The sequence below is a fragment of the Carcharhinus amblyrhynchos genome, chromosome 9 (genome assembly GCF_965287045.1).
Source record: "Carcharhinus amblyrhynchos chromosome 9, sCarAmb.v2.hapA, whole genome shotgun sequence".
In the NCBI taxonomy this organism is placed as follows: Eukaryota; Metazoa; Chordata; class Chondrichthyes; order Carcharhiniformes; family Carcharhinidae; genus Carcharhinus; species Carcharhinus amblyrhynchos.
Window position 1 is genome coordinate 61,779,533 of NC_137332.1, and position 15,924 is coordinate 61,795,456.

Here is a 15,924-nt window from a genome sequence, read left to right on the forward strand (position 1 = left end):
ACAAATTTGCACTTTAGTTTTATAATTCCATCCTTTTTAAGGCCTTTTCTTTGTCTTCAGATGACTCACACTGAATTCACATTTTCAAACTACTAGAAAATAACTGCCCTGGCCTCACTTCATGATTCCAGAACAAGAATCAGGAGGTACAGATTAAGTTCCAAAAAATCCAGCTCTATGACGTGCAGTCAGAGCTTTCACTTTTGTTTTAAAATAATCAGCAAATGAATGTGTGAGGGGCACATAGTGAGGACTGTGTGAAGCAGAGACTTGCGAAAAAGAATAGGAGGGAGAGATACATATGACAAGTGAATGAGCACTACACAGAGAAAATGTGAAGGACAAAGAATTTGGATAGGAAACAAAAACAGTTTCAAAAAAGAAAGTGTACAATTGTCTGTAAACAATATCACAATTGATGAACTGACACAAATCAAAACAGCCATTGGCTTGCAATCTTGGTATGAAACAAATTTATTTTACGTTCTTCATTAAATAAATGTTTTTATTGAGAAAACACCGCACGATCACACTTCATAATTCTCATTACATTTTCAATCATTACAAGGGTTAGAAAAAAAACTACTAAATATGGTGCATAGGATATATCCTCTGGTTCCTTGTAACCAAAACACAAATATGCAAGTTAAATATTAATGAACCCAATACTTCAGAATTTATATTAAACTAAACTGTACAATAGAAAATAAAGTATTACATATACAAACAGAAAAAATAACAATTCACAAGTTATTTAAAACTTTGTAAATGCAAGAACACAAGCATTTATTAGACTTCACGGGCCTTTCTGTAAACACTGTACTAATATTACCCATGCACACACAGTGAAAAGCCATGCTACAGGAAGTATAAAAGCAAAGCATCCATGTCTGAAATGTTCTGCATCCGACAGATGCGCATCACCATCTTGTGCTATCAAATGGCTAGCTTTAATACTTCCTACATCAGAACAAATCCTGTTTTGTTTGATTTAATGAATATTTGCTTTGATTTATTGTAAAATTAACATACACAATCAATAATTTGATCTATAATACTCAGCCAGCTTTCTACATTAGATACTGGCACAATGAATAAGGAATGCCATAAATACTAAATGCCTCAGTTAATTCAGTCATCATGTACATTTGGCGACAGAGCGCAGTGACAGCATGATCACATGTGGAAGACCCAAGCACAGCATAATAATACAAACACAGACAGCAGTTCCACTTAGCTTAACAGCAACACATTGACCTTTGCTGTCTCATACGTTCTACTGGTCAATTACATACACAGTGATGCCAATAAATTTCAACTCTTCGATTACAATTACAATTGTGCTTTGTCTGCATTGGCATCAATTAGTCAACTGCTGTTGTAAGTCCAGAGGGTTACCGTCCTGTCAGCAGATGAAGATAAGAAAGAAAGATCCTCAGTGTGCCATCTACACTGTATAACTTTGTCCTTGTGCTTAGATACTACTGTTGTAGGAAGTGGTTTTATTAGATCTCCTATGGGCAGAAAATGAAAGGTTACAAACGTCTGTAACTGTAGAAAATGTGTTAACATTTAATTGCATCAAATTAAGATGAACTTGTAAATAACTAAAATGCTGACTGATTTCAATAAAATGTTACATACTCCCAAATTTCATAATTCATGTATATTTCTAAGTACATGTAATCAATATAGGAGAATACTCTGAAGTAAATTAAAGTAATTTTAAGCTAGAAGAAATGCATGAAAGTGGATATCTGGACTCCCAAGGCGCACCAGACTGACAAATGAACCACATGATCCAGAATGGTGCCATTGTCAGTTCCTAGCTTATGTTAGCTAGTGCCAATCATGGTGAGTCAGTTAATTCCTGATCCTTGTTTGTTACTTGTATTTGAATACATAGAAGTGAATGCTGAACAAGCATGAAGGCTCAGCTTGGCTGTGATGGCCCTACAGTCAATAAGCTTGTTAACATTTGCTAGTGCACATATCCAAGAATGACGTTAAGCTGAAGTGCTGGATGTTTGCTGTCATCTGCCAAGTAACTTCACTTCCCAAAGTAGAACGCACTAACCTTAGGGAATAGCTGCGAGTGAAAAAATAGAGGTGAATAAAAATGTTGAAAACTTCACAATGTTTCCAACAGTTTAAGATGAAAAGCAACATACCATTATAAAATAGTCTCAACTTATTTTACCTCGTAAGTCGGTTACTTTCACAGTAGTGTCATAAGATCCTGTAAGAAGGTAGTAAGCGCCTGGAGAGAACCGCACTGAACGTACGTCACTACCGTGTGGTTGGTAAATTTGTACCACTCTCCCTCCTCGGATATCATAAAGCATGCAGCTAGAATCCTCCTGACCTGTGGCTAGGAGTCGTCCACTTGGATCTACAGCCACAGAAGCAACAGCGCTACCTGTGTAATGAAAGTCATACAATGATTCAACAGTGGTACATACTACCGAGACTGAAAGTTTAATTGGCTCTCATATGATTAAATTTAACACAGAAAAGTGCAAAGTGCTATCTTGTGGTAGGAAGATTTAGAGGGCAATATAAACTAAAGGGTAGAATTCTAAAGGAGGTGCAGCACTAGACGTGGCGTTATGTGAGCACCAGATTGGCTTTTCAGCTGAAAGCAGTACAAATGATATTCAATGTGAAAATTATTCACCAAAAGACCTACACCTACCTGATCCATGAAATGCTGTTCCAACAACACGAACACAACTTGGTACTCTCAGATCCCAGAATCTTACAGTCTTGTCTTGTGAGCCTGATGCAATCATCCATCCTCCCCAAGTATACAGTGCTAGAATATGACCTGAAATGCCAAAATTAACACCAATGTCCAAAATTCTCCACGTCATTAAAGGACATTTAAAAAAAAATGTTTTACTCCATTCTTAAAGTTATGAAGTCACTGCATGGAGTGGGCTGGGCAAGCCTGAATCTATCTCCTTGCTTGCTCCAAAATCAAACTGAATCCAATTCACGGTCCCCATAAGAGAGACATACAAGATCAAAGCTGATGAGGAAAGGCATTAGACCTCATCTTAAGCTTGATTATTAAGAAATAAATGAACATTCCTTTAAGAAATAAAACACACTTCAGCCTCAAATGTCATCAAAGGTTGGAGGAACATGGTTGGTTCATCCCTTTGTATATTGGCTAACCAGAGCTGGAAATGATACAGACAGACCACTTAGCCAGTAACATTAACTTTTCAGTTCTTGAAAACTGAAAAAAAGCTGTTTTCTTTATCCCAATTACATTTTTCTGCCCGAATGTCACTACCCCCTTCAGCATACGCCTGTGTAATAATCAAATTATTTTTCTTCTACCAACAGTATGCTAAGTTGGACTTTACTCCAGAACCATAAGCAGTGATCTAAACAAGGGTGAATCATGGGCAACTATAATCCAACCAATGATAAAGACAGTACAAGGCAAATATTCTATTTTCTTTATTATTCAGACATCACTTATGTAGTAAGGAACCATAGGAAATTATGTAAGAGAGGATCTAGCTGAGCTACCTAATCTCTGCTTCTTAAACTAATTTTCTGAAAACAATATCCTAGGTTTTGTCAAAATTTAATCAACAATGTCCAATAACATGCGAGAGATATCCCACATACTGGTCTTGCAGTCAGGAAAACCCAAAAACTCCCCACAATATAGAGATATGATGAAGTAGAATGCCCCATAACTGAATGTTGAATGTTTACAAGCCAAATGGTACGATGGAGATTACAGTCTATTAGCCTTTTTATTACGAGTTAGCCACATCTTAAAAACTGCCAGGACTTCCTAAAGTTCATAAAAAACATACAGCTCTGATACAGTGAAACTTACAAATGTCACATGATAATGGCAAGTTTTTTTTAAAAAAATTATGCATAATTATGTTTTTAAAAATCACTAAATATTGAATACTTAAGAAAGACACTCTGGATGGGTTTTTTTAATTTATCCATCCTCCTGTCCAAATAGGGCCTGTCCTAATCTGAAGTCCATGGCTCATTAATTGTGTAAACTGAAATTACGCCATGTCTTCTTCTAGCAAAAAAAAACTTCAACACAGCGTGATCATAACCTATGAAGGACACATTAGGAACATAGGGAGGTATATTTTACAAGATTTATTCCTGAGATGGGATGGTGAGAGTTTAAGTAGAATGATCCTCTATTCTCTGGAGTTTAGAAAAATTAAGTGACCGCATTGAAATATTCAGCTTTCTGAGTGTGTTTAATAGAGCAGATGTTGTTTCCCCAGCTGGAGAGTCTATAACGAAGGAACATAATCTCAAGATCATTTAAAACTATCCAAGGCTAGGTTGAGTCAAATTTCTTTATTCAGCAGGTTATGAATCTTTGGAATTCTCAACCTTAAAGGACAGTGGATGTTCAGTTGTTAAGTATATTCAAAACCGAGACAGATAAGAGTTTCGAATCCACAGCAATCGAGGGATATGAGGATTAGGCAGAAAGAAGTTGAGGTTGAGGATCAGTCAAGATCCCACTAAATAGCAACATTATGGACAATCCATAAATCGATTCATGCTTCATCTACTTACAAAAAACATGCCACTTTTTCCATAACAATACAATATATTCCATACATCCATTGTTTCTAGTTATGAAGGCATTATCAAGTTTGAGGTTTTTAAATCATTTTCATACCAGTATGTCCACTGAGTGCATGTAATCCCTGGCCTCGTTGACAGTCTGTAGTGTAAATATTACAATCTCCAGCTCCAGCACTGATTAAGATCGCTCCACCACTCTCTGGGCCCTCCATGAAAGCAAGATCCCGAATTGTACCATCATGCATGCTGAACTCCAAATCAGGACCTGTAAAACAAAAACATCGACCGATTTAGATTTTTATCCTTCTTGCAACCAACCAACATAATGTGATTTATTGCTTTGGCAAGTTATTCTTAACTTCTCAGACAAGTAAATGTCATTAATCATGGGAACATTTTGCAATGTGTGGATGTCATTCAGTACATTTTCAATGCACATACAGGTTTAATATACTTTTATCAAATGCAGAAATACTATTAGTATGTATGGTTAGAATAACCTCCCAGTTAGCAACAAGAATATTTCATTGAAATATGTTGCATTATCTAGTTTCTACAAAGTGACTAAACCAGCAGAAGTAAAGTTATTTTTGATTGTTGTATTTCGCAGGGAGGAAAGGTGGCTACAAATTTCCAATTCCATTACAAATCCCCTTCCTACTTATATTTAGACAACTGCATTGGCATTGCAATAAATACGTGGCATCATTTATCAAACTGAAGGTGAACTACCATGATCAAGGAGAAGCATTGAAAAAAAAGTTACAAATGTCCAAGCCTCTACGTCCATTTAAATTTTCCAAATATCCTCATAAAAATAATGAAAAGTTTGCTCTGCCCTTCTAACAATTTTGGACTTTGCTAAACAAATAAACATTTTCAGATCTCTATCCCCTCTAATGTACTCAAAAGTAACAATTTTATAACATATTTAATTAATTTAAGACTTTAAAATACAGAAATTCCCTACCACAAACCAAAACTTAAAATACTAAATAAATTAAACGAAACAAAGTAGAGATTTTGGAAAACACTAATAATGAACAAAGCATTTTTGATATATTCTCTCCTACTTAGCATATGGTATAATTTCTCCCCAAAATCGAAGGAAACTTAAATGACATGTCCAGTGACATGTTGTACGATCTCAATGTGACAACGCTTATTCTGACCCCATGCTCAGATTAACTAGGAAGCCAGCAGTTGAATGGAGAATACAATTTTTCCACATCATTGATTCCCTAAAATTCAAGAGGTTCTATAGGATTACTAGTCTGATGATGTCGCATTGTAGATTTAAAAGCAATCCTGAAGTGTGAACATTCAGGGCTTTATTGCTTTGACAAGTTATCCTTAACTTCTTGCTACTATGAGAGCAGTTTTTGAAGGACTGATTCCAAGAGATGGCATAACTTCCTCATTACCTATCTTGTAAACAAAGTGCAACAGGTTCTTGGATTTGCAAAAGCAAAACACTGTGGAGATGCTGCAACTCTTATATATAAAAATTAAATGTTGGTCCAGCAGTATTGGTGGAGAGAGAAACAATTAATTGAAGAAAGTAACTACGTTTTGGGCCAGGAGAATATTCAGGCCTATGACATTTCATACATTTCCCTCTCCACAAATAGTGCTAGGCCTGCTGATATTTCTAGCCTTGGATATATCCTGGTAGGTGTCCAAAATGATTTACATGACTGTATAGACAAACAAGAGCAATCTGCCTTGCATCTTGTTTTTGTTACAAGCACAGCAGATGTTAATGCCGAGCAAGCCAGATCTCAGAATGAAATCCGCCTCTGCTAATTGTAATTTTGTTCCTCTATTGAGGCAAGAGAGCAACTGAACAAGACTCCAGTGATAACTTCTAAAACTTGACTAAGTAAAATGTTCAATTAAAAAAAAATTAAAACTTAAACATAAGATCCACAATTAGAAACAAATTACAAAATAACCCAAAAATTGCTTTATCCAGGGTAGACAATAGAACTATCTTTTTGGCAACAGCCCTTACTAGATTCTTAAATCATAAAATCCAGGAAATATTACCCAAGCCAAGAAACTGCTTTCACTTTAAACAGAAGCTCAATCTACGACCTCCCAGAACAAAACCATGCTGACATCATTTTTCCCAAAGGGACATTTGAAAAAAAACGCAAGACAAATATTCTCCTGGCCCAAAACGGAGTTACTTTCTTCAATTAAAATACTTTCACAGCTTTTCCGCACACTCCAAAACACAGGAGTCAGTTTGCAGTGGGACAGAACAGCAACTAAATACAGCTAAAAACACTTTCATCTTAGTTCTCAATTGTCTTTAAATATCGCTTTGAAAATGCAGACTCCCAAATATCAAAACCTTCTGTGTTCCTATTTTATCTCTATTTCGGGTCAATAAAATTTAAAACACCCGTCCCTACCTACTTGTGAATCTCCTGTAAAATGCAAACGTTCTTTGACATCTTTGATACTCCTTTGAAATGCAACAGCTACAAATCAATTTTTACAAACATTCTGACTCCAACAGCTACTCCTCTGATTAACTCCAGACAGTGAAAAGTCTGACAACACCAGGTTTTAGTCCAACCTATTTATTTGATAATATACTCACAAGCTTTCGGGGTTAGCCCCTTCGTCAGGTGAATGGAGAGTTCTGGCCTCAGACAGAGCATATAAAGCACAGACAGTTTAGAGATTACTGATTAGAATGCGAATCCTTACACCTAACCTGCTGTTCAAGACCTGAAGTGGCTGATAATGTGAGTGGAAGGAGCACTGATCACAGTTTAAAGAGATGTGTGTTGTCTCCAGACAGTACAGTAAGTGAGGTTTTGCAAACCCAGGCAAGTCACGGGGGTTACAGATAGTGCGACATGAACCCAAGATCCCTGTTGAGACCGTCCTCATGTGTGCGGAACTTGGCTATCAGTCTCTGTTCAGCGACTCTGCGCTGTCGTGTGTCGTGAAGGCTGCCTTGGAGAATGCTTACCCGAAGGTCAGAGGCTGAATGCCCGTGACCACTGAAGTGTTCGCCAACAGGAAGGGAACAGTCTTGCCTGGTGACTGTCGAGCGATGTTCATTCATCCGTTGTCGTAGCGTCTGCATGGTCTCCCCAATGTACCATGCTTCGGGACATCGTTTCTTGCAACGTATCAGGCAGACAATGTTGGCCGAGTTGCAAGAGTATTTACCATGTACCTGGTGGATGGTATTCTCACGTGTGATGATGGTATCCATGTCGATGATCCGGCATGTCTTGCAGAGGTTGCTGTGGCAGGGTTGTGTGGTATTGTGGTCACTGTTCTCCTGAAGGCTGGGTAGTTTGCTGCGAACAATGATCTGTTTGAGGTTGTGTGGTTGTCTGAAAGCAAGAAGTGGGGGTGTGGGGATAGCCCTGGCGAGATGTTCGTCTTCATCAATGATATGTTGAAGACTCCGGAGAAGATGTCGTAGCTTCTCCGCTCCGGGTACATGGTAAATACTCTTGCAACTCGGCCAACATTGTCTACCTGATACGTTGCAAGAAACGATGTCCCGAAGCATGGTACATTGGGGAGACCATGCAGACGCTATGACAACGGATGAATGAACATCGCTCGACAGTCACCAGGCAAGACTGTTCCCTTCCTGTTGTTGAACACTTCAGTGGTCATGGGCATTCAGCCTCTGACCTTCGGGTAAACATTCTCCAAGACGGCCTTCACGACACACGACAGCGCGGAGTCGCTGAACAGAGACTGATAGCCAAGTTCCGCACACATGAGGACGGTCTCAACAGGGATCTTGGGTTCATGTCGCACTATCTGTAACCCCCGTGACTTGCCTGGGTTTGCAAAACCTCACTTACTGTACTGTCTGGAGACAACACACATCTCTTTAAACTGTGATCAGTGCTCCTTCCACTCACATTATCAGCCACTTCAGGTCTTGAACAGCAGGTTAGGTGTAAGGATTCGCATTCTAATCAGTAATCTCTAAACTGTCTGTGCTTTATATGCTCTGTCTGAGGCCAGAACTCTCCATTCACCTGACGAAGGGGCTAACCCCGAAAGCTTGTGAGTACATTATCAAATAAATAGGTTGGACTAAAACCTGGTGTTGTCAGACTTTTCACTGTGTTTACGCCAGTCCAACGCCGGCATACCCACATCATAACTCCAGACAAACACATATTCAGCTTACCGCTACCTACACAGAATATATACAGAAATATTAAACAATGCACAAATGATCACACTTTTCACTTTTCTTTCTGCTTTGGCAAGACTAAAAAATATACATGCATTTTCTATACTCCGTTTTGGAATTCAATCAAATATCTTGCAAAAAAACTCCAACTGAGATCTCACCATTAAGTTTTAACTAACATCTGCAAAGCCTAGAGCATGTCTTGTCTCATATGGGTGAGATAAAGGCACTGAATGTCCATGCAAGAAAACTGTAAAAATGCACACCAATTTTGATAAAATTTCCTTCCAGTTGGAAGATTAGTCACTATGATTTGGGTGGATTCCTTCAGATTGGGTTTCCAAAGCTTGCTCATCCATTGCACACTATCATGAACCATCCTATCAGCCAGAAAGGCTGCCTTCCTTAAACAATATTGTTTTTGAAATAAAAAATTTACTTGGGCCTTCTAAGCTCATTTAAATTGCAGAGAAATTAGATTAGCAGGCCCAGAGTCTTCTAGTTTCTTCCATTCCACCAGAGTATCTCACTCCAGCAGGGATTACACTAGCTTCCCATTTTCAGGGAATTAGCGGCCCGACTCTGCTGGAGTGAAGTGATTGGGGCCCCCCCCAGGGGCTCAGGCGGCAGAGAGGTAGTGTCCCCTGGGATAGGCACCCTGGCAGAGCCAGCCTTTGCCCCCTGACACTGACCAAGGGGAAAAGTGCCAATGCTCAGGGGGCATCTTGACACTGCCCACTGGGGAGTGCCAAGAGGATGGGACTGGAGAGATTGGGGCAGGTCAGGAGATGGTGGGGGGGAGGGGGGGCAGCTTGAAGGGGGTCATGGAGCTGGCCAACAAAGGGGAGGTTGTCAATGCGGGGCCACTGCACATGCGCCAATCTCAGCACTGATAGATTGACGCAATCGCGTTGATTTCAGCCTCTCCAGGGGGAATAGGCCCCGGCCCTTAAATTTAATGATATTCACGCTGGTGGCCTGCAGAGTGAGAGATATTCTTGTCTGAACTCCCACTGAAGAAAACAGCATGAAGTACTCCAGTTTTCACACAAATTCGACACTTAGAATGTTTTTGGGAGAATTCCGCCCTTCATGTTTGAGACCATACTGTGTCTGTCTTTAGTTTAGTGTCAGCATTCTTGCTGCTGCTGCTTGAGCACTTTAGATTGACTTCAGGACAGTACCCAGAGATGTCCACACTGTCAAAGGTGTAGACTTTCCATTTGATCATTTATTGATGCCATTCTTCTCAGAAGGTTGACTGGCTTGGATCTCCACCTCTGTCTGCCTTATGCTATCCTTACACATTCAAAATAGTTCAGTTAAATCCAGTGCACTATATCCTTATCCATTTTCTTCTCTACTTCCTTCTATGTTTTCTATCCATCACTTCCAATAATTGTCTTGGTTTACTGTCATCTCCAATGATGAATTATAAAATAGTCTAGTTGTATCTTTCTCTATTTGATGTTGTGCACAAATTTCCTCTTTGTACCAGCTATTTCTAGTACTCCTTGATTAGCCCAACTGTCTGTGGAGAATAAGTAGGAACTTTTTTTTATATTTGTTCATGGGTTGTGGGTGCCTTTGCTTATGCCAGCATTTATTGTCCATCCCCAACTGTCCTCAAGAAGGTGGCGGTGAGCTGTCTTCTTAAACTGCTGCAGTCATATGGTATAGACAGAGAATCTTACCCTGACCCTACCACCCCCGTAACCCCACCACTAAATCGCCTAACCTACATATCTTGGGACGCCAAGGGACAATTTAGCATGGCCAATCAATCTACCCTGCACAACTTTGGACTGTGGCAGGAAACCCATGCAGAACTCCAGACAACCATCCAGATTGAGCCTAGGTTCCTGGCGCTGTGAGGTAGTAGTGCTAACCGCTATGCTACCCCACAGGTGTGACATGGTGGCATAACGGTTAGCACTGCTGCCTGACTGAGCCAGGGACCTGGGTCCAATTCCCAGCTTGGGTCACTGTCTGTGCGGAGTCAGCACATTTTCCCCGTGCCTGTGTGGGTTTCCTCCCACAGTCCAAAAGATGTGCTGGTTAGGTGCATTGTCCATGCTAAAATTCTCCCTCTATGTACCTGAAAAGGTAGCTGGAGTATGGTGACTCAGATTTTCAAAGTAACTTCGTTGCAGTGTTAATGTAAGCCTACTTGTGACACTAGTAAATAAACTTAAACTTTATCTCATTACTGTTTGTAAGACCTTATTACTACATAACAATAATGGCTGAAGGTGTTTGGGATGTCTTGAGGTTATGAAAGGGGTTGCTGAACTGCGAGTTTGAAGGTCACATTTGGGGATCAGAGCTCCCCCTCCTCCAAAGGTAATAACAGTGACTATGGAAAGGAGACTGCTCAGTCTGGAGGCTCCAGTGGGATTGCCCTAGACCCACTAGATTGATGCCGTCAATTAGCACAGTGGACGGTGTTCCCAGAGTGCCCTTTAATAAATTTTGGCAGTAAGTTGGGGCTTGATGTTTGTGTTCTGACTAGGCACTGGTAGCGGCAGGAATAACTCAGTGATTGACTGAGAAAAACCAGGAGTAACTGAGTTGGGATAGCTTCAAACTTTACTGTTTCTTTTCGCATATATCTGTTGCACAGGCTTCTTACCTCAGGCACCAAAAGCTAGGCCAAAACAGGGGAAGGGAATAGGGGCTGGTAAAGCAAGTAAGTGGGGGAAAGAGCTGTTGGGAAGAGGGAAGAGGGGCTTGACCTTTTTGCCAGCAGGAATATGGAGAGCTTGGCTGTAACCTACATGAGTACATAAAATAACACCATTACAAAGTATTTTCTACCTGGTGGCATGCAAACTGTGCTTCAAGGAGGCTCCCGAAAGGAACATCGGTGAAAGACTTGGATCAGATTTAATGTCGACTATTGTCTTGGCAGGATAGTCACAAATCTAGGCAAGTTTTGGACAAAAAGCTATAGAGATAAATTGCAAAAAAAATTGTAGCCTGTTGCTTTTTTTTAAAAAGGTACCACGGGTAATGAATGCTCCAGATGGCTCATAATACATCATGTAACTATGAAAATTTCTGTTGATCTATGTTATGTGAGTTTAATTTTATACTGAATTACAACGCTGCTTTGTGGTTTCGTTTTTGCTTGCGTCTGAGGTCACGTTGATGCAATCACATTGGAAAATAGTTTGGAAACCACTGCAATATACAATTGCACATTTTCTTTCTTGCATAGGAGCATTATAAACATTTTTGTATATTTTTCTGTTACCTGTCACACGTTTGGCTAGCATCACAAAGTATCTTTTTTTTTCCACTAGGCAATTTTCACAAGCAATACTACAATGGAGTTAGTCTAAGAGCAAAGGTCAAAAATCTTTCCCTTTTTCCCCCTAGTGTTCCATCTGGAGCTTTCATTATCCATAGTACCATAAAAAAAAGCAACAGGTACAATCTTTTCTTGCAATCAATCTCCATAGCTTTTTGTCCAAAACTTGCCTAGATTTGTGTCTAACCTGCCAAGACAATAGTCTACATTAAATCTGATGCAAGTCTTCCACCGATGTTCCTTTAGGCAGCCTCCTTGAAGCACAGTTTGCATGCCACCGGGTAGAAAATTCTGAGTCAATTGTCCATGTAGTTAGATACCCTGGCTTCACAGCAAGGCTTAATAAGAGAATAAGAGTCAGGAAAAGTCAAAATTATGACTTTCATGCTATATGTTACTGCAGGTTTGTACCACACATCTGTACACCACCATGTTATACTATTAAAACATTAGTTCTTAACAATCAACACAATTATCAGACAATGACTTTTCTGTATCAGGTTAAGCCTAACTAGTAAGACATTGTTATCACAGTTAAGAGCATCTTCAACCCATTGTAATATGGAGTCACTTCAGTCACATAAAACTGCACACCAACTTACCTGTAGCATTGCAGGTCTCTGCACTAAATGGTAGCACTTTCACATATTTATCATTTGACCCAGTAGCCAAAAGTTGTCCACAATGACTCCAAGCCACACAGTAGATTGATCCCTTATGGTGTTTGTTCCTTTTAAACTTTACTACAGGTTGATTAGGTGAACTGTATGCACTAAAGAAAGGTTGAAGGGTGGTGAGGGAAGAGGAGAAAGATGGAATAAAAAGTTTGATGTTTAACAAGTGATAAATACCGACAATTCTGCTCTTCCCACAAAATAAGCAAGTTATTTATACTGAGTATTTCACATTTACAATCCATCATTTATAGTTTTATCGCATCAGTAAATTAGAGAACAGATGCTGTATCATTCTGTAATGAAGTCAGCCAACAACAAGCAAGTTAGGATTGATAAATTAATGCATTTAAAATGGTTTTTCCATGTGATAATGACACACTATGTTGGTCTTTTGTATCACAGATCTGAATAATGGTGTTCCTCATTCAAAACATTTCAGATGAATTCTGGCTCAAACAATCACATCAGCCATGTGATTATCTAATGTTGGAGCAGGCTCAATCAGCCACATATTTTGTTCCTGCTCTTATTTCTTATGACCTCACAAAGAGAAGTCGTAAATGTTTCAGAAATTGCTGGACTCCTGGAACTAAGCAATCTTGAGCCAGGAACTAGATGGGCATTCAGAAGAAAGTTGCATTTATTCTAAAGCATAGTACTGCTGGGGAACCTACTTCTCTTGTGCTGAAGTGGTTCTGGAGCAAGGCTCCAGTCACTCTAAATATTGTCCCATCTTGTTCCATGCTCTGGGATGCTTCATTACTGGAGCAGCCTTATAGAGAGGTAGACAAGATTTAAGGAGCTCCACACTAGCAAGTTTTACCAGAAGGTGGTACAAAGGAACTGAATAGTGCATGGGTTATGCATTCAGATTATCTCCTGGATATGGGTTCAATTTCAGCCCAAACTGATGGTTTGAAATTTGGCCTTATGAATGCAAAGTTCCTAGGTGAATTCAGTAGCCACAGCAAAACATTAAGCTCACAGAAGTACAACACGGGATACCCTTCAGCAAAAATAAATTCTTGTCTGCATCGAGCTGTGCTATATCTGAACTAGGGGTTCCTGATGCAAACATTGGATACCTGGTTGGTATTTAAATTTACAAATTTAATGAAAAATGAAATGAGTTAAAATCAAAAAATAATCAGGTGACCTTGGACTTTAACCACAGATCTAGTCTCACCCTCAACAATGGATTCCATTTTGTATTACAGGGAAGTACAAACTTGGATGAGGTGGTTACCCTGAAATGGGCTTAAACCCATCACATTCTAAACTGAAGCGCTGCAGGGTCCTAACCCCACTCAAGCTAAAACCACAGTTTACTAGTACAAATCAGTATTAAACTTCCAAATACCTAGAACATGCTCCTAATTCAGATTGGCAGGATTATCTAAGGCCAACTGGGAGGAATTCCAATGACAAATTTATCTTTAGGATTTAATTAATTAAAATTTTACCTGCATAATGAATCAAAAGTGTTCTGGGGTACTGCAGACCCGAATGCTTTGCTTCTGCCCCCTAGCAGAATAGCCAGCAGTTGGTCAGACACTTGGCAAAAAAGTCAGGTGGGGTTGCAATTGTTTGTAATTTCGACAGTTACATTTTTAATAATTTCACAAATTGTATATTTTTTAAATTACCTTGGGTCAATAACCTCTGGGTAAGCACAAACCCTTAAGGTTTTGGTATTTGAACCAACAGCATAGAGTGTCCCAGTTGGATGAAATGCTACTGCCCTTATAGCTTGAGTGTCTTCCAGCGTGTTAATGGCAATGAATTGCTTTCTAGTTCCATCATCCTATGATATGTTAAAAAACACAATAATTAAATGCTTCTATACTTGCAACATAAACAGAAGTTCTGAAAAAAAAAAATCAGATGTCTAATGTTTGTGGAAACCACCACCGTACTTCTAAAGAAATACGGTATTTGCTTCTGTGATATTAAGCCCACTCGCTCCCTTTATAAGGGCATTCCATTTGTACAAGTCCAGAGACTGTCGGTGCAGATTGGAAAGAAACAAGTACATCCTGAGAACATGTCCAAATTTAATTAGCTAAAACTGAATTGGCTCACTGTTTGTATAAATAGAACTTTCAGGATCATGAAGAATTCTATTTCTCAAGATAGTTCAACCCCTTAAAAATCTCATTAGCAAGTTGAGTTGGTGGGTTAATCACCAGAAGTGCAGCTAATCTGACACCAGTCTCCCTCTACTGTTCCAATAAAGGTCTATTTTAGCTTGAGAAGTGGCATCTCATCTTTCAATCAGACACTTAACAGTCTTCTGGATTCAACACTAAGCTCAATAATTTCAAATCATGACCCATGTCCTCCTGTTTTCTTGGAAGACAGCTATTGATTCTACTTTTCCCATTTACATCTTTTAGACTCATGTTCTGGCTTTTGACCCATTACTGTCTCTTTTTGCCTTGCACCATCATCTCTTTTGTCCTTTATCTCACCTTCCTCACTATTACAGACTTTCTCTTTAATTATTTTCCCTGCCTCTGCATATGCAAAAAATTAGATACATCTATCATTTCCAGTTACTAATAAAACTTCATCAATCTGTCATGTTAACTTGTTTCTCCCACCACTGATCCTGTCAGACCTGCTGAGCATTTCCAGCTGTGTGTTTTTATTTTCAAATTTCTAACATCTGCAGTATTTTAATTCTGAATGAGCTTTTAAAGTGAAGGTGATGCTGGACCAGGAGCCAATATAAGTCAACAAAGCATTGGGTTACCAAATCACCATAGGAGTTTAGGATAATAATAGAGTTTTGGATCAATTTTCTGTTGAGTAGAAAATGAGGCAGGCCAGCAGAACATCAAATAGTTAAATCTACAATAATAAAAGAGATTGATGGCTGTTTTAGCTGATGAACTGACACCAGAGTGAAGTCAGCCAAAGTTATGTAGATGGACAAATGTAGTCTTAATGCAATCATGGACATGTGGTAATAGCTCAGCTTGGGGTCAATTGAAACCTAAACTGTTCTGCCTCTTACAGTTGTCAAGGTGAGAGATGAAGTTGGCAGCTGGGGAATGGAGTTTGCAGCAAGGAGCTAGACAATAGCTTTGATCTCAATATTTATTTGGAGAGCATTTCTGCTCATACAGTATGAATGTGATGTGAGA

The 15,924-nt window shown here is 39.3% G+C and overlaps 1 protein-coding gene across 3 annotated transcripts in view; it reads right to left on the reverse strand.

Annotated features, from left to right (window-relative positions):
- Positions 1-472: 472 nt before the first annotated feature.
- Positions 473-15,924, reverse strand: part of LOC145347884 (WD repeat-containing protein 47-like) — a 46,484-nt gene continuing 31,032 nt past the window's right edge. For all 3 annotated transcript variants that reach the window (XM_080195834.1, XM_080195832.1, XM_080195833.1), the window contains exons 10-15: positions 14,422-14,579; positions 12,701-12,870; positions 4,691-4,861; positions 2,692-2,827; positions 2,201-2,415; positions 473-1,514 (exon numbers count right to left, since the gene is read on the reverse strand). In XM_080195834.1, coding sequence (XP_080051960.1) covers positions 1,369-1,514; positions 2,201-2,415; positions 2,692-2,827; positions 4,691-4,861; positions 12,701-12,870; positions 14,422-14,579 — 996 coding nt within the window. In that variant the 3' untranslated portion in view covers positions 473-1,368. The remainder of the gene's footprint in view (positions 1,515-2,200; positions 2,416-2,691; positions 2,828-4,690; positions 4,862-12,700; positions 12,871-14,421; positions 14,580-15,924) is intronic.